This window comes from Manacus candei, unplaced genomic scaffold (genome assembly GCF_025592945.1).
Source record: "Manacus candei isolate 608988 ecotype Guabito, Panama unplaced genomic scaffold, ASM2559294v1 h1tg000039l, whole genome shotgun sequence".
Taxonomy (NCBI): Eukaryota; Metazoa; Chordata; class Aves; order Passeriformes; family Pipridae; genus Manacus; species Manacus candei.
In genome coordinates this window covers 2,265,678-2,292,635 of record NW_026138087.1, presented here as the reverse complement: position 1 = coordinate 2,292,635, position 26,958 = coordinate 2,265,678, and the positions used below count along the sequence as shown (strand labels likewise).

The 26,958-nt window shown below is 43.6% G+C and overlaps 1 protein-coding gene and 1 long non-coding RNA gene across 7 annotated transcripts; both read right to left on the bottom strand.

Moving 5' to 3' along the window:
• Nucleotides 1-89: 89 nt before the first annotated feature.
• Nucleotides 90-25,963, bottom strand: LOC127474084 (bifunctional methylenetetrahydrofolate dehydrogenase/cyclohydrolase 2, mitochondrial-like). Of its 6 annotated transcripts, none has more exons than XM_051794521.1 (9): nt 25,406-25,963; nt 21,602-21,786; nt 21,145-21,267; nt 16,874-17,026; nt 16,575-16,631; nt 16,041-16,148; nt 12,426-12,518; nt 8,584-8,709; nt 90-1,783 (listed from the first exon to the last, which is right to left on the bottom strand). In XM_051794521.1, the coding sequence occupies exons 1-9, from the start codon at nt 25,564-25,566 to the stop codon at nt 1,671-1,673; spliced, it is 1,119 nt and encodes a 372-aa protein (XP_051650481.1). In that variant the 5' UTR covers nt 25,567-25,963; the 3' UTR covers nt 90-1,670. The 6 variants fall into 6 exon arrangements, with proteins under 6 accessions (XP_051650481.1, XP_051650482.1, XP_051650484.1 ...); XM_051794522.1 differs by lacking the exon at nt 25,406-25,963 and adding an exon at nt 22,008-22,358; XM_051794524.1 differs by lacking the exon at nt 12,426-12,518.
• Nucleotides 22,872-23,839, bottom strand: LOC127474098 (uncharacterized). The gene is made up of 3 exons (XR_007905738.1): nt 23,766-23,839; nt 23,258-23,325; nt 22,872-23,189 (listed from the first exon to the last, which is right to left on the bottom strand). It is a non-coding gene; the product is annotated as an uncharacterized LOC127474098 (long non-coding RNA).
• Nucleotides 25,964-26,958: the final 995 nt, after the last annotated feature.

Sequence of the window (26,958 nt, the reverse complement as noted above, 5' to 3'; positions counted from 1 at the left end):
CAAGGCCTTCATTCCCTGTGCTCCAAACGCACACACAAACAAAGGGAAAACACAACCACCCCCAAAACTCCAACATTTTTCACCAAGGCTAAGGAAACAGTGAACAAGTTTTATTCCATCTTCCAGTCATGGGTTGATCAGTCCAAGCATAGTCTCTATAGACGCCTTGACTCTCCTAACATTTATATTACCACTTAAATTTAAATAGACAAGTGTCTGCACTATTGCCATTGTATATTTAGTAATAATTCTGTCAAACTTTTGCAAACACTGCATTAAGGCAAACTCTCAGAAAGCCCATCACAAGAACAGTCAGCATGGAAGGGATGCTCCACCTTGGCTCTTTTATTACAGTAAGTGCATTTTTCTGTTTAATGCAATAGTATTTAGCCACAATTTTTTCTTTCCTCTTTCAAGTTATCTATAGACCACCAGCAAACGTCAAAGGCTCTTGATGAAAATAAATCAAAGTTATCCCAACTGAGACAAAAACATGAAGATAAAAAGTCCCAACTGGCTCCCACTGCCTTCAGTGGGAATGCCAACAGTGCACACGCTCAGTTGAACAGGCATCTCAGCATTAACTCCACTCCAACTTGTACACTGCATGAGACTATGCTAGATCCATCCAGCAACTAAAGTTTTGGGAATAGAAACATACTGATCTTATCCCATATAGTCCTCTTTAAGCAGCAAAACATTGTGGCCATTGAAGCCGAGCCTTACAACATGGAATGAAAAAAAAAAAGCCTTGTCATGCAGCTCCAGAAAATAAGAGAATATAATTAAATGGCTTTAAATTCCAACACAAATATTCTGTCATGGATGAAGTTTTGGTTTGCTCTTCCTCTTCACCCACTGCCCCACTATACTGTACATACATTGTAACGTCAACTACATTTCATCTAATTTAAGTCAAATCCAGCCCAGTCAACTGTTCAGTTTGGGAGGTTTTTTTGTGAGATGAGGAGATTAAGCCCCAAAACATTTTGTCCAGATATGAAAATAAAATAACTCAGGCCTCCATTCTACCTACTTATTCATGCTTACCTCTTGCAGATGTTTAAAATCAGAATTTCACCGGCATTCAAGTTTACTTGGCTATTTTAAAACATTTACTGAACATTTGCATTCATGTCAACATTACTGCCTGGCAGCTGACACAAACACTGCAGTCTCTCACTCCTTTTGCAACTGAGATTTCTGCTGCTAGCTCTAAGTGTTTAAAACAAAAAAATATTTCAAGACTTCGAACTACATCCAGAGTGTTTTGTGACCTCACAACTCGAATCATATATTTCAAACATATCTCCCATGTTGAAACTCAGTTTTCATACTATTTGATCAAACCTGAGGGTCCCAAGTGCTTACAAGCCCTTGGTAACTGCACGGGTGCATGTGTACAGTTGTAATTCATGCTTCATTCTTCATTCTCAAACACATAAAACATAACTGTGTAGGCTGCATTCTCAAACTCATTTTTGCTTACAATATGCTAGGAGGAGGTAACACATAGTATTTCAACATTTTGTAAACCATCAGGTTTAGCATACTTGACATGAAAAAATAAATACAATGCAGAAATAAATATATTTGTAGTAAAAAATAGACATTTTGTGTATCAATAAATAGAACAACCCAGATTCTTCTTCCAAGGTAGACCATTTCCTCTAGTAAATGAGCTTTTTAGCAACTAGGAGTGTGTTCTTCAGAAGCATTGCAACAGTCATAGGTCCTACCCCTCCTGGCACCGGAGTGATAAAGCCAGCCTTCTTCTTCACTTCTAAGAGAAAACAGAAATAGGTATTGGCTAAGAATGTTTCCAGAATGGTTTTCCCCCTTCCACTGCCCACAAATGCCCAGCTGGTGAGGAGCACAAAGGAGTGTGACTGGGCAGGTACTGCAGAGCACAGGACAGGCCCAGGCAGAAGTGTTACTGCAGCGCCAGAACGCAGGACCGGGGCTGCAGGGTACTGCTAAGCTGAGTATTAGTACTCTTGGGGCAGGCTTTCACCACCTGTCCCACCTGAGCTACCTGCAGCACGCTGCCATTTCCCCACAGCAGTGACACACACTCAACACAGACATCCTGCGATCACAGAAGGGAACTTAAAATTGCAAAGGGAGAAAGTACAGCTTTGAACAGAAAGGAAAGAGTTACAGCTGAATTAGCTCCAACCATGAACCACACCAGACTATCCAAATTTAGTGCACACCTTGAATGCTTGTGTTGAGGCAAATATGTACCAATTAATTTTTGTAAGCACTCAAGTTAACCTATTTGTATGAGGAATTAATGTAATGCAGCAATAAATCCTGACTTTATATTTTTCTATGCTGTGCAAAATGCCATTGACTGGAGTTGCAAGCTGCTTGCAAAGCAATTTTGTGCAACTTCCTGGGAACTAATCACATAAAAAACTGTAAGGAGGAGTTATTTACTACTGATGGTCAGTCCAAAGAGCCTTGTACTAACCTGGTTACTACTGAGGGTTTTTTTTCAGGTGTCACTGTGAGCAGTGTTTTGTTTGTTAGTTTGGTTTTTTTTTTTGGCTTGCTTAGTAATAATTTTTTGTGGGTAACTCACACCCCACTTTCAAAAGCATTGTTTTTCCAAAAGGCACACACACAAAACAACTGAGCAAGCAGAACTGACATGAGCACATTCAATTCCACTGAAGTCACTACAGAGCAGACTGTGTGTCTGGCCATAAGAGGTCGAGGGATGGAAAATTTGGCACGTTTGGAACAAACAAGATAAGCTGCTCCTGCTGCAAGGGTATACATCTTGAATCTATGTGGTGCTTAACTGTAGGGAATAAAAAGGTCTCAAAAAAACCGTATCAGAAGAGAATTTGAGAAACTGGATATTGGGATTTTTTTTTTGGAAAGAATATTTATTAGATTTGAAAGAGGGAGTTAAAAGAAACAAATCAAATGCTGTCTGAACTCCGCATGGCAGCGACATAACGAGAGCATTCGCAGAAGTTAACGGCGAATATCTCACTGAACTGAAGAACAGAAGAAGATTAAGCCTCATTGAGGAGAGATGGTAATTACAACTGGGAGGGTTTTAATTACTCAGTTGACTGGTACCACCAGCTATACCGTTAAAATATATGAAAAGGAAAACAAATTGCAATGCGGTTTTTTTAACATGTAAAATATAACAAATTAAGACCATAACAAATTAAGACCTCATATGGCAGTTCCTCTTAATATCCTCAAACACAAATAATTTGTCTTTTTAATAGTCCTCATGTTTTGAACTATCCACCATTTGAGAGTGGTGCTTATGGTTAATACACTTACTATGAATTCTCGGATTAATATCCTAATTATTGAAGTGTACCCACATCTGAAGGAAACACAGACATTAACAGTGACAAGACTATTGTAGGCACTTCAAAATGAAATACATTTGTTTCCACGGCAATGTCACATACCTCTTTTTTTGCTGTTACTCAGACTTCTCCTGTCTTACCTACAAGGAGGGACAATCCACAACTAGATGGTGCCTTTCCTGAAGAAAGCCTTCTAATGAGTATCAGGTACAACATGTATTGCCTGTGGTGTTAGTAACCCTAGTCAGCAGGAAAAACACAGTGCGCTGTTTTCCCAAGTTGCTGGGGAATTCCTCTACCCATACTCTGTCATTATGGAAATCCCTGTGAGTCGGTGTGGCAGAAGCCATACTTTGTGTCAGTTAGCATAAAACCGCCCAGACAGTTTATTCACAAAAGTTGATCCACATTTTCAAATTCACAACAGGTGTCTGTTCTGGGGAAACTACTGTCTGATAAGTTGTCATCGGTAAGAATAAATACCAAAGCGGCCAAATACCGTGGCCCTCAAAACTGTGAACAGATTTTCCTTTCCTGGTCAAGTGCAGCAGGCCAAAGCACAGTTCCCAGGCAGCACTTGAGTGTGACTGATCTCATGTAGGCAGGTGAGGTGTTGTGCTGTCAGTTCCTTCAGATCTTGTTTCTGCTTCACAAGAATAGTATAACTTTGTCCCCAGCCTTACTTCTGCTTTCTCCTGATGCGTGCTGGTCTCCCAAGCCTTCCCCTCCAACCTGGAAAACGCTGGTATGCAAATTAGGTGCCTATGGAGGAGGAGCTGCTATTTTGCAGCTTCTGGAGAACCTTGAAATCTTCCTTTGATTCTTCAGAACAAATGAAATGTAGATTGTTTCCTTGAAAAACAGGATCCACAGCTTTGGAAACAGCTCTTCATTCCTAGGTTCCTTTAAAGCAAAGGACATCAGACACCTAATAGGGTTAATCACACAAACCAAGAGCAAGTCTCAACCTGAAGGCAGTTCTGGGTCTTGTGCATCTGCATTAAGTGATGCAGAGTAATTCCTGCCTAAGCACTGTTTCCACACAGCTTTACAAGTCCCTGTAAAGCTACACCAGATCACTGCATCCCTGCAGCACCACCTAAGCTTGAAATCACGTGCTCAGCACTCACAGCAGATATCCCATGTTCAGCTCCACACGCTCTGGGATTCGGCTCACTACACTGTGGACTACCAACAAGCAAGCAGCTACCCCATTTCTCAGGGTTCCTTCTTTTGCATATTGGCCCTGTTCCTCTTACTGCAGCTGTTTTAACTGCAATATAAAGGAAAACAAAGGAATTATGGCCCAGCACTATAATTCTAACAGTGCATTATTTCCCTCTCAGGTACCTCTAAAAGCCAAGCAACAGAGGCATCCTGAGCAGAGAAGTCCAGCATGAAATTACACATCACGGCTTCTCCGCATTCAGCTGATTAGCACAGGCAGGTGGATGGGATGTCGTGGTAGCCTTGGGATAAGAAGTGGTGGCAACGAAAATGCAAGATATCACAGATTACTTAGTGAGGCCCCTGCACGACATCCTCTTGTCCAGAGAAGAACCTTACCTGGGCCACCCAGCAGCTTACTGCCACCAGCCAGCCTGGTTGCCACTGCCTAAGGCCAACCTTCTGCTGGATTCCTTGCACTCATGGAGCACAACAGCAGGCAATGCTTTCCCTGATGTTTGCAGGGCAGCAGTATGGTGGCACAATTCCACAGACTGGAGTTTTACTACTTGCAAAATGAATGCCAGATATTCAAAATCACCTGAGAAATGAACTAACTAAAGCTATAGCAAAAGCAGCTGGAACATCCATGTTCTATTTTCATGACCACTGTCTGGAAAAGCTGCACACAGAGCTAATTTGGAAAGGATTCAATAAGTGAGGAGCAGCCCACAGGCAGGCAGGTATCACAGTGAACGCGGAGCGGCAGCAGACACCTGTGAGAAGCAGCTGCTGTCACAGAGCCCGGGTTTCCAGCACACTGCAGCTGAGGTACAGCTGTAGGACCACCATTTCCATTCATAAACTGCATTTGAAGGTTATCACGGGTTGATCTCATTCAAAGGAAATTCATAGTACACGCCCATCACCTTGCACCACGGCGATCACTTATTGAGGCATCTCTTCTGCTGTTCAGCACAGGGACCGCCTCCCTGCTCCTGGTGGCACCCGTTTTCCAGAATCTCTTCCACACTGGCAAGTCCGACTGAACAGTTCTCATGTACAGGGCCAGGAGCTGGACTCGATGATCCTCATGGGTCCCTTTGAACTCAGCATCTTCTATGATTCTGTGTACAAACCCCTCCATTGATATTGCAACTACTTCACCTACAAAGGTCTTACACAAAAGATTTCTTTTTTACATAAGCACCTAATACTCGACAGCCAGCATTGCCATCTGTTTGTCCAAAATATGGAAGAAATTGTAAAGAGGTACAGGCAACTTGGTTTCAAGGGCATTTCCAGTTCCAGTTTCAAAGGTGAGTTACTACACTGGCGTGTTACTACCCTGCTCTACCAGTCCCTCCTGGAAATTTTTGGTGTTCCACCCAAAAAAGCCGTTCCAGCTAAATGCTCTGGGTAAGCTGTTCCTTTATTTCATGTTCCTGGTCCTTGTAGCCCTCCTCCTCCCTTGGCAGTATAGCTGTGGCAACAAAAGCCCTATAAAACAGGGCCAAGTACACCCACATGTGCACTCTCCTCTTCATAGAAACAGGTCTCCCTTTCTGTGACTGCAACATGTTGCCCTAGACCACAGGTTCTGGCAAATTCTTAACATGAACAGAGGTCCCCTCAATGTGCTGGTTATAGATGGAGAGCTGCAGAAGCAGTTTAAAACCTCCCTGCAGTATCAGGCTGGGTACTCCAGTGCTTCGCAGCTGACCTCCACATGCACAGTGTTCTCCAGTCTTGTTCTTTCAGATACCTTGGAACTGCCCTGTAAACTATGCCAGACAAAAACCCCATCTTTTTTATGTGGAAATAAAATTATTATTATGTGGGGTATCAAAATAAAGAGATGTGAGGATGTGGGAAATCACAAATATTGTTTAAAGACACTTAATAATTGTTGCAAATAAGTGTTGCTCAAAGAGTGCCTCTGGGCATTTTTTACATTGAATTTAATAATGAAAAACATTAAAAAAAAAATTGAAATGGTATCCTTTTGTTGCTAAAGATATAACACCTTCACTGTCTAACCTACCTCAGAGATTAGAAGATGGCATCTAAGTATTGCTTGGATATGACAGTTGAATCAAAACAGCTTCCAGCCATCTAATAACTTAATTTCCACTACAGGAGCTTTTCAGCCAGGAGATCTGGTGAAGGAAGCCATTGCTATCTATGTCTATACATGAAATTTGACCTTTGATTGGCCAGTTAAACCTTTGCTCTTCTCACAGCCACATTTTTCTACTTAATATGAGTGAAGAGACAATAGATATTGGTGGGCAGGATACAGGATGGTTAACAGGTGCCCTATGTCATGGCAGCCATTTATGTAGCTGGCCTCAACCTGCAAAAATCATTTTCACTTGGACTGAAATATAAATTCAGTCAAGTGATCAAATGGAGGAAAAGGAAAAAATGATTCACTACATGAACACACTGGCTTGTTCCATCTCCTGACTGTCAAATCAAATACTTGCCAAGGGTGGTTTACTTGTTAGTATTCAGAACTGTACACACTGGGATGTTTTTTGTTGTTGTTAGAGATTTAGTGAAACTTTCACCGATACCAATGAACCAACAACAATTTCCCTTTGGCAATGCACAGTGAAATGCTACTTGAAACTGTAGTGGCATAATCCAATCCTCCCTCTTTTTTGGATCTTCCCTCCCCCCAGGTAAAATCCTGAGAACAACCCACAGCAGACATGACGAGACAGATACAGCGCATTGCTGAAACTCTGAATCACAGCCCGCCACTGAATCTACACCTATATTGCAGGCACAAGGTCTTGTGTTTGAAGAGAAACAAACATGAAGGATGTAGTTTCATGTTTCTCAAAGTTACAGCTTTTTTACTCCAATACCTGCTCAGGCAAAAAATTGTGAAAGATCTCTGTACTTTCGTTCAGTTCTGAAAACAGAAAATTGATTTGTGACAGCACAAGCAAGATAAGAAAGGAAGAGAAACTTTTCAAGTTGTCCTCCAAACGTGTGATTTTCCTTGAGCTCTGTTGTACACATCCACTTACACATTTCCAAACGCATGCCGAGACAGTGGCTCAGCTCCACTGGTGCAGGTGATCTCACACACTTTAACACGGGGGGATCGTGCACAATGAGGAAAAGCAGCAGAACTCAGGGAGTGATGGAATCACAAACACACACAGCTGGCTACAAACATTCTGAATATAATTAAGCTTTGAGACATTAGGCCTGCCAACATGTTAATAACTGTGAAAAAAACCTGTGGGTGATTTTCATACTTATCAAAATAAGGAACTGTTGAGAACCATTAATAATGTGGGTAAATGCTGCCTAAGCTTCCCACACTCAACTCTGCCAGTAAGCTTTAATTTTCAACTCCAACAATCCTGCTATTCCAGTCTGGAACTCCTCCAGAGCAGAGACACTTCATCAAGTTACATTGTGAACTTGCTCTGCAACATGTTAAACATAAAAAAAGATCAATACAGAACAACAATTTTTATCTGCTATGCTTGCCTGGACCAGGATGTTCAGAAGTTTAAGATGAACCCACATTACACCTTAGAGTAAAGGATAATTCCAAAGCCAAAGTTAACATTTGCACAGACAGGCACAGAGGGAGAGCATATAAGGAAGCTTGAGCAGCTGTGGTATAATAATGATTGCTATGAACAGTGGGAGACCCTCTGCTTGAGAGAGAGGAGATTGATTTTGATTTATTATTATTATTATTATCTATTATTTAGCAATTGTTTGAATTGATTACTCTTGAAACACTTCACAGACACAAAAGATTAAAGAAACAGGGAGAGAAGCAACTTCTGCATCACACTGACAGAAGAGCTCATCTGTGTCTCTTAAAGGTTGCTGTTCCTGTAATTAAAAGCAACACTTTCTCTCTCAAATAGCATAGCCTTTTTTGAAAGGAGATAGATTGATTTTATTTAAGTAAGTAAATGACAAAAAATTTCTGCAAATAATGTCTCATTTGAGACACTGCCTATTCCAAGTATTTACCTTAAAGGAATCCTCTGAACTTCAATGTATACAGGTTTGTACAAAGTGTTTTACTGACCTTCAAAGTCCACATCCCCAACTAATTTGGTTTTTCCTGTAAGAGGATCATGGATATGGTTGATGCCTACATCAATCACAGCTGCACCTTCTTTGACCATATCAGTAGTAATCAGCTTTGGGACACCTGGAATCAGCAACAACATATTGGATTAACATGGCCACGTAGTCTTAGGTCATCAGTTTTGAATGATATGAAGGGGTGTGCATGCACAGGTATGAATGCACATAACAGAACACAATTCTTTCACTTCAATGTTGTTTGATAAGTCCCACACTGAAAACAATTGTTCCTCAACTGCACAGTTTGTAACTGCTACAACTACAGAAAAAAAGACTTACAAAAAACCCCTCACCAAAGCTGTGCCATGGAATTGGTTTAGGTTCAGGAAACACACTGGACTAATAAGCAATTTTAACTGCTTTGGCAATCCCAGCACATTACACTGACCTTCCAGAGGGGAGCTCCTACAACACACTAAATTCTGTGATTTATAGCAATTCAGGAGACCCCTCCACACTTGACCAGAGAGGCCCGGCCTTGGCATTGCTCACCTTCATCACCTTCCAGTGGGCAACAGCTCTGTAGTGTCTGGGGTAGGATCCACCTTCCTTCTTGAACCATTCCCTCACTTCTGTCTTCCCAGAGCAAGGTTTATCCCAGTAATACAGTAACTCCACAAAGGGAGTCTATACTCCCCTCTCCCCACCAAAGCACTTTTCTCTCAGGTGGAGCAAAGACAAAAAGGAAAAGAAACCAAATCCATCTGGTTGGAAACTGCACTTTTACTGGGGGCAAGCACTGGCATACGAGATTTTGGCTTCCTGGGAAGTGCTGGAGCACAGCCAGACCTTTGGATACAGGCAATACAAGAACCTTTCTTGCTCTCCATTTCTCACTCCCCCATAGGACACCAGCTTGAAACTCTGCTTCGCACATTGAGCAAGCCAAGACTTTAAATTCTTTCCCATCCCACTCGATAACATCTGGCTGCGTCTCCTTCATCCCGCTCTGATGCAATCCATGGCAAGCCGGCTGGTAGCTGGATAATGCCTCAGCCTCATGGGGGTAAATGATGTGTGTCTGATAGGGCTGGAAGCACATTAACGGAAGCTGCACAGTTACACCCTTTGTAAAATGGTTTGATAATAGGCCAAATACTTAATAGCAACAAATCAACTAACCCCCAAACCAAATGAGCAGATCTATTTACTTAAGCCTACTTTACATACCAAGTGGGAAGAGATAAGCGTTAGAGCAGCTATTCCTAAAATGCACTGACTGAAGAATGTGGGAAAACCTTCACCTGGTAATTTTTGTAGGAAATGATGAATCACATTTTAAACAAAGGAGAAAAAAGGCCCTACCTCATCCCAGCTTAGGTGCAAGGACGGTGAAACAGCCAATTTCTGATGCAGTTGACCAGACACTACCTGAATAAAGGGGCTGATTAACCGGCATTTCCTACACAAGAGGACCACAGATCACGTCCCAAGGGACGGCACAGGTAGTCCCAGAAGAATTTCATCTGGCATTTGGCACACTTGTTCCTTTTCCTCTTTACCCTCTCCAAACCTAGCAGGCAGGTGAGTCTTCTCTCTCAGCAGACTGGAAAGCCAAGAGAGCAGGAGCAGCATGTTGACTAGTACAAGAGTCCTGCTGCCTCCATCACTGCCCTGCAAGTCCTGTGGTGGTTCTACGAGCACCACAGGTAAAGCTGCACTTATCCTTCTACTCTGGGTCTGGGCCAATGGCAAAAAGAACAGACTCAGGGGGATGTCTGCATAGGCAGGGATAAAGGGACAAGATGGGAAAGGCTTTGGAGGGATACAAAGTGTCAGGTGTGCTTCACAGGAAATATGATGCTTTGGCAAGAAATCCAAAAGCTGTGTGGTACTGAAAGAGATTTTAGGGAGGGGTAGGCTGGACAAAGGCAGCATTGTTGGAACTTATGAGGCAAGGATTTGGGAGGGAACAAGAGGGAAGGAATAAACTGCATGGATAGTTACAATCCAAATAAGCAGAAAATCAGGGGCCCCAAGTCTGGGGGAGAATAAGAAGCACCTGATCTGAGCTATTACCACAGCCAGGGATGCAAGTGAACAGAAAAGCACTCAGAGGTGGAGTACCACACAAAACAGGCTCACTGCAACAAGTCACCAACCAGGAGCCAGGATGCAGACAGCTCTTTAAAAGTACTACATGGGAATTGGAGAAAAGAGTGAGAACAGCAATCTTGGTCCTGCACACAGACAAACACAGAAAGCTCTTTTCCGTTTCCACATCTTGCACAGTGGCCTGTACCAGCAGCTGCTCCAACCTGGCAGGGTACAAGTCACCTGTTCTGCAACACTCAAGCAGGTCACGCATTTCCGGGAGCGTGTGATCCCAATGGTACAATGGGCACAGTTCTCACGCAACAGAGGAAGCCTGGAGGGATTCCACCATTCTGAAGCAGAATCTTGCCCAGAGCACCCACTGGGGCAGGGCTGCACGCTGCTTGCACAACCAAGCCCTAGTGTTTTTTCATCATTCCCAGTATATCTCAAGTTGTGCAATGAGTGCTGTATCACTCTCCTGTTACAAATGACACAAGGAAAATAATGGGAAGTGCCAACATGGCTGAATTGCTACTGGGTCATTTAACTCCAAGCAGAACTGATGACAAATCACGTTCGCTGTTAGAATCTGAAGTGACAATGGACTTGGGAGCAGGGAATTTGGATGAGAAGTTACTGGTTTATTTCCAGGTAGTGCACGCACTGTTATCTTTCATTCAGTGGGGAATTATGGTCAGGCCCACAGTTGGGTAAATAGATGTGGGACAAACAAGCTGTTTTTGCTCCTGAGCTGCCATTGGAAGTTAACACAGAAGTTAAGCCCTGAAGCCAAGGGCCTCTCACTTCAACAGGAAGTGACAAGCTTTAGACAGGTACCTCTCTGTCTCCACCTAGAAAACAAGGAAGCACGATTTGGGCCTCGAGGATGAGGAGGAGGGAGAAAGGGAGCAGAAAAGGGGAAAGACACAATCCTCCTGTACTGCTTCAAAATGGTACAAGAGAAGGATGATATCCTGAGCTGCAAGGGACACACAGTTTTACCAACATTTTAGGAAGTTGCATTATTTGTTTGTTTTAAATTATGGGGGTTTTCCTATTTATAATACCTGTCAACAAAAACCAGAGGTCTCTTAGAAGTAGTTGTGCTTGTTTCTTTGGAATAAACGAGTCAAACTCTAAGTATTTCACTCTACATTGCTTTATGAGTAGAGACACTGATTTTTCAGACCCCTGCCTCCAGGCCATTACCATTCTCTTCCCCTCTACATGATAATTGTAAAAGGAAAAAAACCCAGCCATAATAACGTAGGTTACCAAAACCTTCAGTTAACTTAGCAGGGTTGCCCTCAATATTAACAGCAGGGGAATGATACCACGGTGTTATGAATGCAGCCTCCAGCTGATTTAAAGAAACCCTCCTGTCAGAATTTAAATGACTCATGACTTTTGCACGACACAGAGAATGTTTTAATTTACGTAATTATACCCGTATAAACTATGCACTGACTGGTTCCCAATCCTGAGTTCACTCTGAAGTCTCCCTAAGGCAAAGGTGTCACATGTGACAAGAAACAGTTTATGAGTCTGCAAATGTGAAGGGCAAGAACAAAGAGCCACATCACTCGCCCTTCCTACTGCACAAATCCTCCCTGCTGCAACACCCTCGGCAAGCGCGAGCACACCTTGCTCAGTGGAACCGGGAGCAGCCACTGCCACAGACTCAGAGTCCTCCTTTTCAGCTGGAAATGCTGCAATTGGAGGATTAACAACAACGAGCATTACCTGCAGCTACTATTACTATGTCAGCGAGCTGTGTATGGATCTTGAGCTGCTCTTTTGGGGTGTATCTGTGAGTAATGGTCACTGTGGCATCACCTGAAATGGAATACATTAGCAATTAATTGCCACATATGAAATGCTATAAAAAGTACAGCATTTACTTTCAGGTGCAAATTACTTACTTTGGTACATTAACAACAGAACAGATGATCATCGGATTTGTCTTGGGATGGAACATTTCAATGAGCATAGGCAGAACACTCACAACACTCGCGGGTCAAATGTATGAAGAAATGTTTGCTCTTAGAAATTCTCACAGGATGTATTAGTTTATACACTGTAGACTAAATTATTCCTTCTGCAGCTTTGTTAGGTTCAGTGGAATTACAGAAAGCAAACCCAGCATGGAAACCACTGTCTGCTTTATCAAGCCCAATTTGTACACGGTGCCACAAAACTCAGTTGTTTGTCAAAAACTAAAGCTTCAAACACAAGATCACCAGTACAAGCAGGAGAAGCACATATCCTTCGGGGCAAACTCAAAACACCTGGGGGCTGCTCCTGCACACACCCACAGTTCTAGGCAAGAGCTACAAATAAACCCCTGTGCTGTTTGATGGACATCCCAAGGCCACACCACACAAAATGAACTGTCATGGGGAGAGGGTCTGAAGTCTCCTACTGCATCCAACATCAAGTGTGGTGATCCCTTAAGGATTGCCCAAGCAAGCAGCCAAGAAAACAGCTCTCAAAGGAGATCCCCCCAACCCTCTTCCTGTCAACTATTTGTACTGCAGTGTTCAGACGTTACATCCCTCCATCTCTGCCTTCCACTCACCACAGACTCCTAAGCCACATCATTAACCATTAAACTAAAACTTTTGGTCATCTCAGATATTACCATCACATCTCCTTCCTCTGGAATGTGTCTGACTGAACTAATCTGTGCCCTCATTAACTCTCTTCCTCAAGCATTTCCTCTTCAACATCTCTGTGCTCTGAATTCTCTGCTCTTTCCCCTCATCTTTAATCCCTCCTCCTTAGTCTCTATAGTCTCCATCATCTCCTTAAAGGGAGGCAGATCAAGACATTTGCAGATAATGAGAACAATAAAGTACAGGCTTGAAACAGGAGTCTTCTGATACCTGCTTTAAACAAAAGAAGTATGTCTTCCCCAAAATCACAATCATAACTCAGCATAGAGGGTGAGAAAAACAAAAGGATAACCCCCAAAGTTACAAAGTTACCTCTGAGTCATAAAATCAGTGCTAATTTGCCACCAAGATTTTCGTGACAGATGTGTCTGTTGTCAGCTCCTGAAACCAAGTAATTGCTCTCATTACCAAAAAGGAAATGAGAAAGAAGGGGGGGAAGCCCCTACCTTGAGAATAGCAGTCCAGAAGCTTACAGACACCTCAGAAAGGGGAGGCTTTCCATTTATTTGTGATCATGCCGAAATAAAAAATAAACTATTCTTACACTGTTACTTCTGCTGAAAGAAGAGGAGTATATTTAGCAATTAAGATTTCACATCATACTCCCAAGTCAATTCCCTAGGTTATAAAACAGAGATAGTCTCTTGACCTGCCTACACAGATCATGATTTGTTTTGGAAGGGTTCACACAGCTCTTCCATCTGATCAGATATTGCCACCTGCAGGATATGACTGTTCCTACATACAAAACGTCCCAAATAAAGACATGCCCCATCTTTTCAGTTTTGTTCATGATCTGTTAAAAAAACCAACTAAAACCTACAACAGAAAGGAAGAAAAAAGTACTATCCTACACACTCCTTGCATCACTTCTCAATCAAAAACATTTCATCAAATCAGCCCAACTGCTGATAAAAAACTACCCTGACTGACAGCCTGAGAAAGTTCCTTTTCAGCACTTTGGTTTAGGTCTTGTCTGGTCCCATCCTCCTGAGTTAAAAAAAAAAGCTAAAGCCTAACCCTGGCCTGCCTTGCCTTCCACACACCATCCAGGCTGCTTCTTGCTGTTCACAGCAGCAGCAGAGCCAAAAACCACCTGCAGGAGATGAACCAGATCTCCAAGGACAGCCCCATCTACGAGTCACCAATGAAAACTCCACCGGATTACAACTATAAAACTATTTATCACCATGTACACAAGATATACCCACACTTAATGCTGGTTTATTGTCTAAGAAGTACACTTGTTCCTTAGTTTTCTCACTGTCAGCTGCTTTATACTGTGTACCACCACTTAGGAGGGGGGAAAACTAGAACACCTACCTTACAATAAATACATTTCTTCAAATTAAGCAAAGATAACTTCAAGGATTTAACTCTTTCTGTATCTAGATTCCAGGTCTGGTACTGCTAAGGCAATAGCCAACCATTTCTCTGTCCAACATCAAATACACAACATACAAAGCACCACTGACAATGTCAGCAAACAAGGGTGCCAAAGAAGTTGCGTAAGATGTCAGGAGCCAGAACACTGGCAGAAGACCACAGAGTACAACAAGGTCACTAAATCTCCAGATTTCCAACTGAGAAACATGTGAATGGTTTGCAACCTAACTTTGTGCTGCACCAAGCCTACTCCAAACACCATCTGTACTGCCAGTAAGACTCGTCACCCAGGATTCGCAGCAAAGGGCAAAAATGCGACTCATTTTCATGGGAATGGGGATGAGACCAGAACTATGCACCGATGGTAATTACAACTCCAACACTGAGAGAAGTTTCAAATAGCAACTTTCCCACAGAGGCTGAATGGAAAAACCAACTCCATGATTACTGCAAAGCTTTTAGTGTTTTATTATATTAATAACAGATTTCACTCCGCTCCTATTAAATGGGCCTGGGATTAAACGTTCATGTTTACCTCACCTGTGCATACCACGGTGGCACTTTCCAACACCACAAGGAAGCTGCAAAAGGGCAGCACTCTATTTAAATTATACTTGTTTCTCTTCCTACAGCACAATTATAGCAGCACATGCAGGCTTCTGTAATTAGAATTGCTTAAAAATATTTCCACTACAACCCCCGGGTTCCAGGGGGATATAAACTGCCCCGCAGAAACATCCCCCAGGCCAACGTGGGTAATATCCCTGAACTCACGCTGAAACAAGTTACTGGGTTGGGCATTTGGGCATTTTCATAAACACCAATTAACTGACACAGCACAACAAAAATGATGGAATCTTTATTTTACATGGACAGATAAAAGCGTAGGTGGAATTCTGTGTATGTGTGTGCTCAGGTGGGCACGAAAACAAAGTGGTTACCAAATAAGCAGGAGGGGAAGGCACAGAGCTGCATGGATTTGTACAAACTTCACACAAACTCTGCAGCTCTTTAAGGCCACACTGTCACTGTTATCCTCCACATTCAGTGCTAACAGCATGGAAACAGCAGCTCTTTCAAAGGGAGGACAGCGGGGTGATGTAATACCAGAAAAAGTCGACTCCAGAAACTACTCACCTGAGAATATGCCAGGAAATAGATGAGCAAATTTATTTCCCTGCTCCCCTTAGAGCTGTTGACAAAAATGAAAAGCTTTCTCTTTTAGTTGAATCCTCTGGTCAGCTTCACTTTCAGCATTTCACAAAGGGAAACATCCAAACAACATCCCTGTACTTACCTCCAGGCCTTTCGTGCTCTCCATCAGTATGTAACAGCATTGAGATAGGCATTCCAACATTCTTAGATCTTCCAGCTACAACAACGTTTTTTCCAAATGTGGGTATTCCTTAGGGAAAAAAAATTAAAAAATTCTATTTCACTATTTTGATACACCTAAACCCTTCTTCTCACTCCCCAGGATTGAATTATCTGTTACTGTGGACTGCTGACATCAACCTGACGTGAAAATCCACAGGGCTGAATTTGAGGGAGGAATCCACAAAACAACTTTCAGCTTTCCCCTGGCGGACAGAAAACTGGCAACTCATTCAGGTGATCTGAACCACCCTCAGCAGGAACTTCATTTCCCTTCTCTGACCACAAAGGGGAATTGAAGCTCTAATGGCTACCAGTCAGAACACACACATTCTAAGGAGAAAATGAACACTAGAGAACACGTGGGCACTCTTTTCCCCTGAAAAAGGGAAATTAACTGCTCCCATTCTTGATCTTGCTTCTTCCCTTTCACTTACAGAAACTTAGGCATAAAAACCTTCTATTTCACAAATAATCAGGAGGTACACAACAGCACAGAAAGTTCCCTGCAACACTGTAAAAGGCAGAAAGTTACCAAAGTGTTCCACCAAGTACTACTCTCTTCACTTAATTAACAGTTATGCTACTGGCACAAGATCTCATTTATTTGGCACCTCCTTATTATTCACATTACTCCTCTAACTGTTTGTTCTTCACTCAGCCCAATACACTGAGATAACCTTTAACTCACACCTCACTTAACCCTTTGCTCCTCTCCCCAGATGAAAAGGGTTTCAAGACAGTTGAGCTTCTTACCTGTCCGTTTTATGATTTCCCACACAGCAGCAGCAGTGGCAGGAATTATGGAAGGCTGATCGAGACACAGACGTCCAATATTCATGATATGGAATCCATCCACATCCTTCTCCGGGGCGATGGCGTTGCAAACTCTCCGTTCATCTATGTGATCTGGGAGACACAATGCTCCCAAATTACAGTTCTGGCACTTGGATGGAGTCACCAATATGTCTGAATCATTACAGAGAAACAGACACACTTGGACTAACGAGGGTAATTATTGTTCTTCACTGGGAATAGACTACACTGTGCCTCTAAAGGCAGCAGTTACTTTTCAAGTAATCCACTCAAAAGTACACTATGCCATTTGTCACAGTGCTAATCAACAGATTCTGTCAGAATATGAGAGGCCAATACTCAGCTGAGAATGATGACAGTAACCATAAAAAGACAGGTTTAAGTAAGTCACTTCAGAGTCATTCTGCATTCTGGAAGTGGCTCAAAAAAGCCATTGTCCATGGTACATGTAAGATCACAAGGGATAATGATCTAAGTATTAAACAAATACATGGAAACCCTAAGCTGAAGTAACTTCGCAGGTCGAGCTCTCATTTTCCAGCAATACAACCATTTTTATTCATCTGGTAATGAGTAGGACCAAAACATATCCTACCTCATTGCAAAGCTGACAGTACACAAAACTGATACCGATGAGCTCAAAACACTGTCTATGGCTTAAACAACGTTGTCTGCACATATATTGTCGATATCTATTCCTAAGGAACATTTTTCATATGCACTAAAGATATGGGAGAGGTCTACAACTGCTTAAAGCTTATACTGCATAAACATTAGGACTGATTATGAAAAAATGTTTGCCAGTCCTCTCTCTGCAGAGTTACAAACCCAAGTCTAAAGCTGGCCCAAAGAACAACACGCCAAAGGAACAGCTCCATAAAACATCCCCTACTGATCCAGAAAGCAAACTGTTTAATAAATGTATTTACACAGTGGTACCTCAGTCACAATTCCAGAATCAGAATAGTTTGGGTCAGAAGGGACCTTTAAAGGGCATCTACTTCCAACCTCCCTGCAATGACAAGGGACATTATAATCTACTGCTTCACTGTTTAATAACATGTCAAACTGCTTCCTGGATTGCACTTCCAGCTTTATTTCTGCACGACACCGGAGGAAGGGTTGACTGGCTCAAAACAACCAGGTGGGAAGTGTGTGTGAAGGGAACAGGTTGAGCTCTGTACAGGTGGGACGGCCACTGCTCTGCCCTGCCCTCCGTGAGCCTCAGTCAGCCTCTAGTCCAGTCCAGAATGCCAGAGACTGACCCAGGGGCTGCCCCAAAATGGTGGGGACTGACCCAGGGCCTCAAGAGCCCCAAAATGGCGGGGACTGACTCCTTGGGCCCCACAGGGAACATGGAAGCACAGCTGTGCCTGGGGGAGGCCCCAGCTGAGGGGAGCAGATAAAAGGATGGTGACACGCTGCTCTCAAGGGGCTGCTCTGCTCCATTTCCATCTCAGAAGGATTATTTTTTGCATCTTTTACATAACCACATGTCACCCATTCCGGGCCACATCCCAACATAACCCTGCAGCTGTGAGGCCATATATCCCAGTGTCCCACTCAGAGAGCGCTATGGGATGGTTCAAAAAGCCAAATAAAGGCACAGGAGAGTTAATAAGGAAATTCAGACATTGCCAGTAACAACAGTTGAGGGACATAAACACCATGTTTGCATTTAGTCGGTATTTTGTGGTTTTGCATTAAAAGGAGATAACTAATTAAAAGATATCAAGCATGTTATAGAACTTACACACTGTAAACTCCTGTTAGATGATTTTCAATTAAAAAAACCCTGGGGTTACACTCTGACTGCTCTGATTTACAACTTAATTCTCCATTTTCTGATGAGAGGGAGTTTCCTTCTGATTCCTAATGAGAAAGGGCTGTGGAAATTGAGATATTAAGTACACTGATGAAAGAGTCTCCTAGAAGTGAACTCTCCTCAGAGACTGAAAGCAACCATAACCTTGTTTTTATGCCAACCTGGGGAATAAAAAAACGAAGAAGAAGGAAATTTGGAGCAACTTATGAAATGGTTTTTGCAAAAGAGAACTTGCTAACCTTAGGCAAGTCAGGTGTTCATGCAACACAAACCTGGTAGCTTTTGCCTGGGATGGGGGTAGAACCCTGCTCTGTCAGACACCTTGCCCCTGTCTGTCTTTAGCTTCCCAGGAATAGACAGGTAATAGGCACAATCATGTCAAAGGGAAAGAAATCATGCTTTACATGGATCGTCTTCCCCACTCAAAACTGGTTTGCACAATTTCAGAAGAGGGCACAGAGGACCTGGAAGAAATGCAGCTGCAGAGCTGGGGACAAGTGGGCTGACGTGGGCCTGAGAAGACAAGATGGGGACACTTCCCAAATTCTGTTGTGGCTGGGCCATCCCCAAACAAACAAACCAACCAACCCAACTCACACTGTAGAGACACTTCTGTGTTATTTAATGGGCAGGTTTTTTTTCCGCCTAAAGAAATGCACTGTCCTGGTTTGTTTCCAGGTGCCTGCACACAGCCCTGTTTATTTCCAGAGGAACACAGTAATTCCTTAATTACCTTACTGTCAGTCTCATGAAACAGCAGCTGATATCTATACAAATTTCCTCACTGCCACTCCAAGCCACTCTCCAGGCCAAGTTCCTCCCTGCACTAACCCTCTCCCCTGGGAGCTAAACCTGCAGGGCTACACTGGGCATCCCTTGCCCAGCTACTCCAACTTGCACACAGAGAAACTCCTATTTACACAACAAACAACATCTGCCTCTAGTGTTGGCACAGGGAAAATAAACACTAGCTTGCAACAGGGAAGACTGATGAAAACAAAAGCATAGCAGAAAAGGACTGGAAAAAATACCAGATGGATTTTCATCTTCTCTCTCAAATACATAACATAATACAAAATTGCCATCTACTAGGCAATTCCAAATAAAATACAGGAAAGTTTCCAGAAAACCAACACCACATCCCAGGCAATGCACTCAAAATATGCACAGAAAGGAAGTTCTCCTCAGGAGATCACAGAATCACAATCCTCACATTTAAGTTGGCAATCTCACAAATTGCAAGAGAACAAAGCTATTTCTGATTCTGTTTTTATCCCAATGTTGATCAAAAGCCACACATCACGTGGTTTACTGAAAAAAACCCCAAAACTAACCCAACAAACTCAACTCTGAAGGAAGCACATCAGCCATTTTTTGCTACAGCCTCCAGACACAAAGTTTTCCACCCCTGGACTCTCAGCACTCCATCTTTTGCAGCAGTTCTCACTGCTGGAATGAACGTTTGTGACATTACCTGTTCACTCTGATCCGCTCTTAGTGGCAGAGATGTTTGATCAAAGGAAAACCACCACATTCCAGCACATCCTTACTTGGGCTCCAAGAGCTGCCTCCTTTCCTGTGCTGTACTTCCACCTGGTGGCAAATTTATTGCAGCACGTGGCCAGGTTCAGGCAGCTCTCCTGGCAGACCAAGTGCAAACCCCCCTCACCAGGAGCGCTGCTCTTGATTGCAAAGACAAGCAAAGCACTTCTTCCTCGACGACTCTCAGCACCTGCCCCACTTTTGCTCTTTCCCAGATGGAAAATGGTTTTAGTTTAGTTCAGGGCTTTTTTTACAACTTTCATCACTGTAAAATTACCACTTGGCCAGCTACTCCCAAGTGATATTTCAGTGAGATTATACTACAAATTAGGAGAAGGCAAATTAAAAAAACAAGATTTCAGTCAAGGCTTTTAGGACTTCTGCACAAACCTCACTTGGACCAGGGAGACAGCACAGAAAACAGGAATAAATACTGAAGGCAAAACCTCCAATCGCTGTGAGAAAAGCTGTGGCATCATCTCCTGCATAGCATAACTCAGCATCATCTAAGGGATGAAAGTATGGAGCTAAGGCAAAACACTGCAACAGGTTGAAAAATAAAGATAACTCAACTGGATAAATTAGGAGTGGAGGGAAATGCCTTGAAACACCACCCTGACTGATCCAAAAAAAGGTGAGTTTGACAAAGGAAACAATTCTCACAATTTGGTTTTTTGTTTAAAATGAACAGCAGGTGGAACAAAACAATTACCATCTCACCCAATCCTTCACTATGCAGGTCCTCTCTCAACAGCTTCTCATGTCCCCAGGCAGCCCAAAAGCCTCACACTCTTTCCTCTCACACGGACTGTAGAGGAGAAATGGGACAAAAGGTGTCACCCACCTGGCAGAGGAAGCTGAACTAACAAACCACTGACTCTCGAATCCTTGTTGAGTTGCACTGTCAGATCTAAGAGCTCTTCCTCAGAAATGTCTTTAGGCCTCACAATGATCTCACTAGAAATGCCTGGTAAAAACAAAAAACAGGAGACACGTTAGCATCGGGGAACGAATCTATGGGCAGCTCGGTCCTTTAGTCTAAAAACCTGTCTGAGGCTGAAAAACTCTTTCCTAACAACATTTCACTACAGAAGTAAACTTAGGGCTCCCACTCAAGTGACATTAAAACTACTTTCTTCCTATGTCCATGCAATTTCTTTTCTTTAGCTTCAGCAGAGGAGATGAGGAAGAAAATGGTGCAAGATTGAATTAAGACAAAACAGGGGATTCCTCCTGCTTTATTGTTTTATTTTTAAGTAACAGTATCTTGTGCTTACCAAAGGATCACTTATAGGACATACCCACAGCTGCAGCTGCTTTTATCTTGTTCCTGACATAGATATGACTGGCTGGATTGTCTCCTACCAATACGACAGTGAGATGAGGTCTCTTGTTGCCAACGGATATCCACGATTCTACATCCCTTTGAACTTCTTGCAACACTTGGTTGGCAAGCTTTGTCCCTGAGATAACTGTTGCTTCATCACTATAAAGACAAAAAGATACACAATATTTAGGTCTGAAATTTCACCAGGAAGACACTTTTAAGTGTGTGATCTCCCATGCTAACCACTGCAAAACGTTTGGATTCATTTGCTAGTATTTCATTTGAAAAACACACTACAAATCCACAGGAAAAGAAGTCTTTCCCCACTCGAATTTGAAGAGCATTAATATGCCATCATTGCACATGGAAAAGGAGCTCACCAGCCACAACAGTGTGCAAAAAGGAAGGTTTTTGGTTCATCAGCTCTTAACAAAACACCATCAAAGGATAACTTGATCTTACTTACTACAAATTCAGTCTCCGTAGGCTTCCCTCTCTGAGACGGAGAATTTAACATATAGACACATCAACACTGTAACCCCTGCCTTGAAGTGAAAATATTAATTAAAAAAAGACTACTGTTTGTAACTGACAGTGTAGCAAAGAGTCCAGAGGAGTTATACTGAAAAGGTGAACAAACAAAACCAAGCCAAACATACAAGCAAAAAGCTAAAAAGCACACACTCTGCTAAGAACAGTTTATCCAACTGGTTATCAGGAAAACAAAGTATTAGAAACACACTTAGCACAAAAAAAAAAAAAAAAGCACAAACACCTTCCTGCTTTCCATTTTACACCCAAACACCGGTTTCTGTTTCACTTACAGAAAAAATAATGTAGGCAACAGGTCGGTTTCATTCTTTCCCTGTGGGGCCTGCTCTGCATGTGCTCATTCTCAGAGATGTCTCTCTCTTCTTCATTAGTTATGTTTCAGCTCTACATGTCCTGAGCACAAGACACTCCTTTCCAGGTACTCATTATCCCAGACAAATAATTAATGCCCACTCGTGCAGCAATGCCTTCCCCATTTCACTAGACAAGGACTTCACAACACTTTGGTGCCAAAAGTCTGCTCAATCCATAGGAATGACTCTCCTGTTCCTATGCCACTTGCACTATAAATGCATTGTCTAATGACAACTTCTCCCAGCCTCTCAGCAAACCATGTTCAGTGCACACTCTTCCTCAAAACCTGGCCTCAGCCTCATTAAGCTCTCAAGGGCTCTCCTCACTGAAACCTCACCCTTCTCACCCCATCACCTTCAGTCTTCTCAATCATCCAAGGATCAAAGGCAAAGCAAGTGAACACATCAACAGGGTTAAAAAGGCACAAATCTAGAAGAAAAAAACACCCTGAAACACACAAAACTAGGAGAAAACACATGCAACGCATCCTGCCCAGGAGATGCTGGGATAAGGCTCTTCAACACCTGCATCTCTCCAAGGACAACAGGGAGTTGTACAAACCTCAGAAAAAGGCAATTTTAGAAGGCAAAGACTTGTCTGGAAACAAAAATGTTTCAAGACAAAACTGCTCTGAGAAATTAACACTCTGGGGCAGCCTAGACAGAAAAGAGGAAAATTATTTCACATTACTTCACATAGGCAGAAAAAACAAGGACAATTACACCTTAGCAAAAAGTTCCCTCCTTAGTAATGTCCCAAACTGCTTCCAGGATTGCACTTCCAGCTTTATTTCTGCACAACACCAGAGAAGGGTTGACTGGCTCAAAACAACCAGGTGGGAAGTGTGTTTGAGGGAACAGGTTGAGCTCTGTACAGGTGGGACGGCCACTGCTCTGCCCTGCCCTCTGTGAGCCTCAGTCAGCCTCTGGTCCAGTCCAGAATGGCGGGGACTGACCCAGGGGCTGCCCCAAAATGGCGGGGACCGACCCAGGGCCTCGAGAGCCCCCACTATGGCAGGGACTGACTCCTTGGGCCCCACAGGGAACATGGAAGTACAGCTGTGCCTGGGGGAGGCCCCAGCCGAGGGGAGCAGGGGCCGGGGTGTCGAGGGGCTGCTCTGCTCCATTTCCATCTCAGGATTATTTTTTGCAGCAATATAGAAGTCCATATAAGACAGAAAAAATTATTTCACATTCGTTTAAACAGGCAGAAGAAAACAAGGACAATTGTACCTTAGCAAGAACTTACAGAATGGCCCTACTTCACAAGAACCAACTTCTCCTGCATTCCACCAGCTACATGGATACTCTGAAGTTAGAAAAAAAATCAGTGCAAACAGTAGCTCTGTTTTTCCTATTTCATATCTACTGGGAAGGGAGAGGGGAAATAGCATTTTTCACAGATGCCAAATATAAAAATATTAAGTACTAAATACCAAAATATGTTGGTGCTTCTCAGGTTTAGAATCCAGATAGTCTATGTCCTTCGATGGAATTATTACACAAGAACTACTTGAACAAGGAAAGCTTCAGCTGTACAGAAAGGTTACATTGCAAGAGCTATTCAAAACACTGAAATTACGAAGTGAATTCTTACTATTATTATTTTAAACATTAGCCACATGAAAACGTTGACCAGATGTTGGTCAGTGACAGATTTACTGACATTTATGACAGATGTAATGACCAGGTTAAATGACAGATTTCATATGTGTTACTATGCCACCCCGTCCCAGTGGTCTCCTAGAGCATGGAGGCTCTTATTCTGAACTCAGTAAAGCGTGACTTTACAACAGGAAGTTCACTTACTGAATTCTTCTTTTGAATGAATCCAGTCACTTGCAGGGCATGACAGAAACAAAGATCTCAGTTGCTGTTGCAGATCAACCTATACACTAAAAGCCCAAGATCATATGGAGCATCACAACAGGATTCTCCACGTCCCATACATACCACACAAACACCTCTGGAAAATCATTAGGGCAGGAACATCTCCCTTTTGCACAACTGGAAAAAACAGTTACCAGCAGCACAGAACAGAAGCAGGATATGCAGTGGTCTGGGAAGACACCTGCTTGAGCCCAAACTGGCAGAATCAGTTCTCCATATACAGAACAGCAGATACTTATTTCAATGACTGTTCAGTTTCCTCATCTTTTCACCTTCGAAAACACAGAGCAAAGACAATGCTTTCAGCACAGGCGCTTGGGTTCTGCTGAACTGAGCCAACTTTCAGGCAGCATTTAAGACAACTCCAGTAGAAACACAAAGGCTGACAAGCAGGAACCGAGTGAAACCCTCCCACCCACACCCAGGCAAGTGCTCGGAGGTGCTGTGCTACACCACCAGCACAAGAATCCCTGTGCAGACAGCACAATAAATTAAACCAGCGCGCTGATTAATGTCAGGACAACGGTCCTCACTGCACCAAACCGTGGCCTGCTTGCCACCACACCATTAATATACATGGTAATGCTCGAGAAAACCACTGAGAGGCTCTTGAAGGTACCAGGAGCAAACAAACGCGTAATACCAGCTTCCCCTCGGGGAGGGGACAGGAAAATCACACCGCAAGGGCTCCTTCCAGGCGTACCGCTTAAATCCCCGCCGGGATTTAAATCACCCAGGTCAGGGCCGGGCCCGCTCGCCGCCCCCCATCCCGCTCGCACAGACCTCCGTTATCCCGGGAAGAACAGGGGAACTCATCGGGGATCCGAGGGCATCCACCGCCGAGGCCGGCCCTGAGGGGAGCCGAGCCCGCTGCCCCCTCAGGCCTTTCCGCCCCTTCCGTCCGCCCAGCGCGGCGCGGCGTGAGGGGACCGAGGAGGAGGAGGAAGGAACGAGAAGAAAACGCCCCGATGGGCGCCGCGTACCTGTCGGCACTGCAGGGGGAGCTGCTGGCGCTGCAGGCGGCCCGCGGCGCCGGGCCGGTGAGGGCTCGCCAGCGCCTCAGCGGCGCCAAGCCCGGGCGCAGCAACGCCGAGGAGGAGGAGGAGGCGAAGGAAAAGGAGAAGGCTGTGGTGGCCGCCGCCATGTCGGTCGGTCCCCAGGGACGGAAGCGACGCCGTAACCAAGCGACGAGGGAGGAGCCGGGGCAAATAGTGGGACCGACGGGGGGCGGGCGGAGCTGAGGGACGGGAACAGAAGTTCGCGGGAACCAAAGACTGCAAACGAAGTCCGACCATTTGCGAGGCTCCAGCTCTACCCTCAGGTGCAACGTCCTTCTCCCGGCGATCGGCGGCTCCGGCGGTCCCTCAGCTCCGGCGGTCCCTCAGCTCCGGCGGTCCCTCAGCTCCGCCCGTCCTTCGGCTCCGCCCATTCCGCCGCGACTCCGGTCCCGCTGCCTGCCCCGGCTCCTGCCTCTTCGCTTGGTTACGGCGACGCTTCTCTCTCTGAGGACTGACCGACGTGGCGGCGGCCACCACAACCTTCTCCTTCGCCTCCCCTTCCGCGCTGCTGCGCCGGGGCTGTGTTTTCACACGTGAAAAGGTGAGGCAGCTAAACAGTTACTGAAATAAGCCTCTGACCTCCTGGATATTCTGCCACTTTTGCCACAAGGAGCTGTATTTCTGGACCGGTGCCTGCTTCTGTTCTCTGCCTCTGTTGCCAAATACTTTGAAAGTGTTGGAATAAATAAAACTCTCTCCTACCATCTTGGTAGTGTTAGAAAGGAAGGCATTACTTTATTTCTGGCCCAAGGTGTGTGTGAAAGACTGAAAGAATCCCAGTCCCCACGCAGGCAACAATAATAATTTTTTTCACCTGCTTTGACATTTTAGAAAACAGATTAATGATCATTGGTTCTAAATGACATAATTCTCTTTTCTGAGTTCCTATTCTACCTTCTTTTGGCTACTAATTTCTCCTTTTCTATAACAATTAGTCCATATCTGTAGTCTTTTTAGTGTCTTTTGCTCTCTGGTGGGTTTGTTCGAGCTCAAATACTAAGCCTTTTTTCTTATTATTATTTGTATTTTTTTTAAAAAATGTCCTTTCCAGATGTCCAAGTTCAACGATATATTTTTCCCAGGCTTTGCTCATTGAAGCATATCAAGGTCAGTTTAGCAAAAGTTCTTACTTTTACTAAGTAGAACTTAGAAACTTATAAGAATCTATGTTCTTGAAAAAGTAGCTACATTAGAGTAATTTGAGGCTTAATACAGCTTATGATTAATTAAAACAAGTAATTAAAAGGTTTAATTGCAACTGTTGAAAATTAGAAAAGCTATATCCTTTCCAACACTGGTAGTAACTGTTTTGTCCAGTTCTGCAAAAGGAAGGTGTTCCTGCAATAGTCATTTTCATGTAGTATGTATGGGACATGTAAAATCCTGTTGTGATACTCCATAAGAATGTTCTCAATGTTCTCATATTCTATTCCCAAATACTGAAGGTCACAGATGTTCAGTGTGGCTGGCTAAGTATG

Coding starts and splice junctions, on each gene's coding strand:
- LOC127474084 (XM_051794521.1), bottom strand. CDS start 25,566: ATGGCGGCGGCCACCACAGCCTTCTCCTTTTCCTTCGCCTCCTCCTCC. Junction 21,268..21,601: donor AAAAGCAGCTGCAGCTGTGG/GTATGTCCTATA, acceptor TGTTTTTACCAG/GCATTTCTAGTGAGATCATT. Junction 8,710..12,425: donor CATAGTAATAGTAGCTGCAG/GTAATGCTCGTT, acceptor TGCTGATTCCAG/GTGTCCCAAAGCTGATTACT.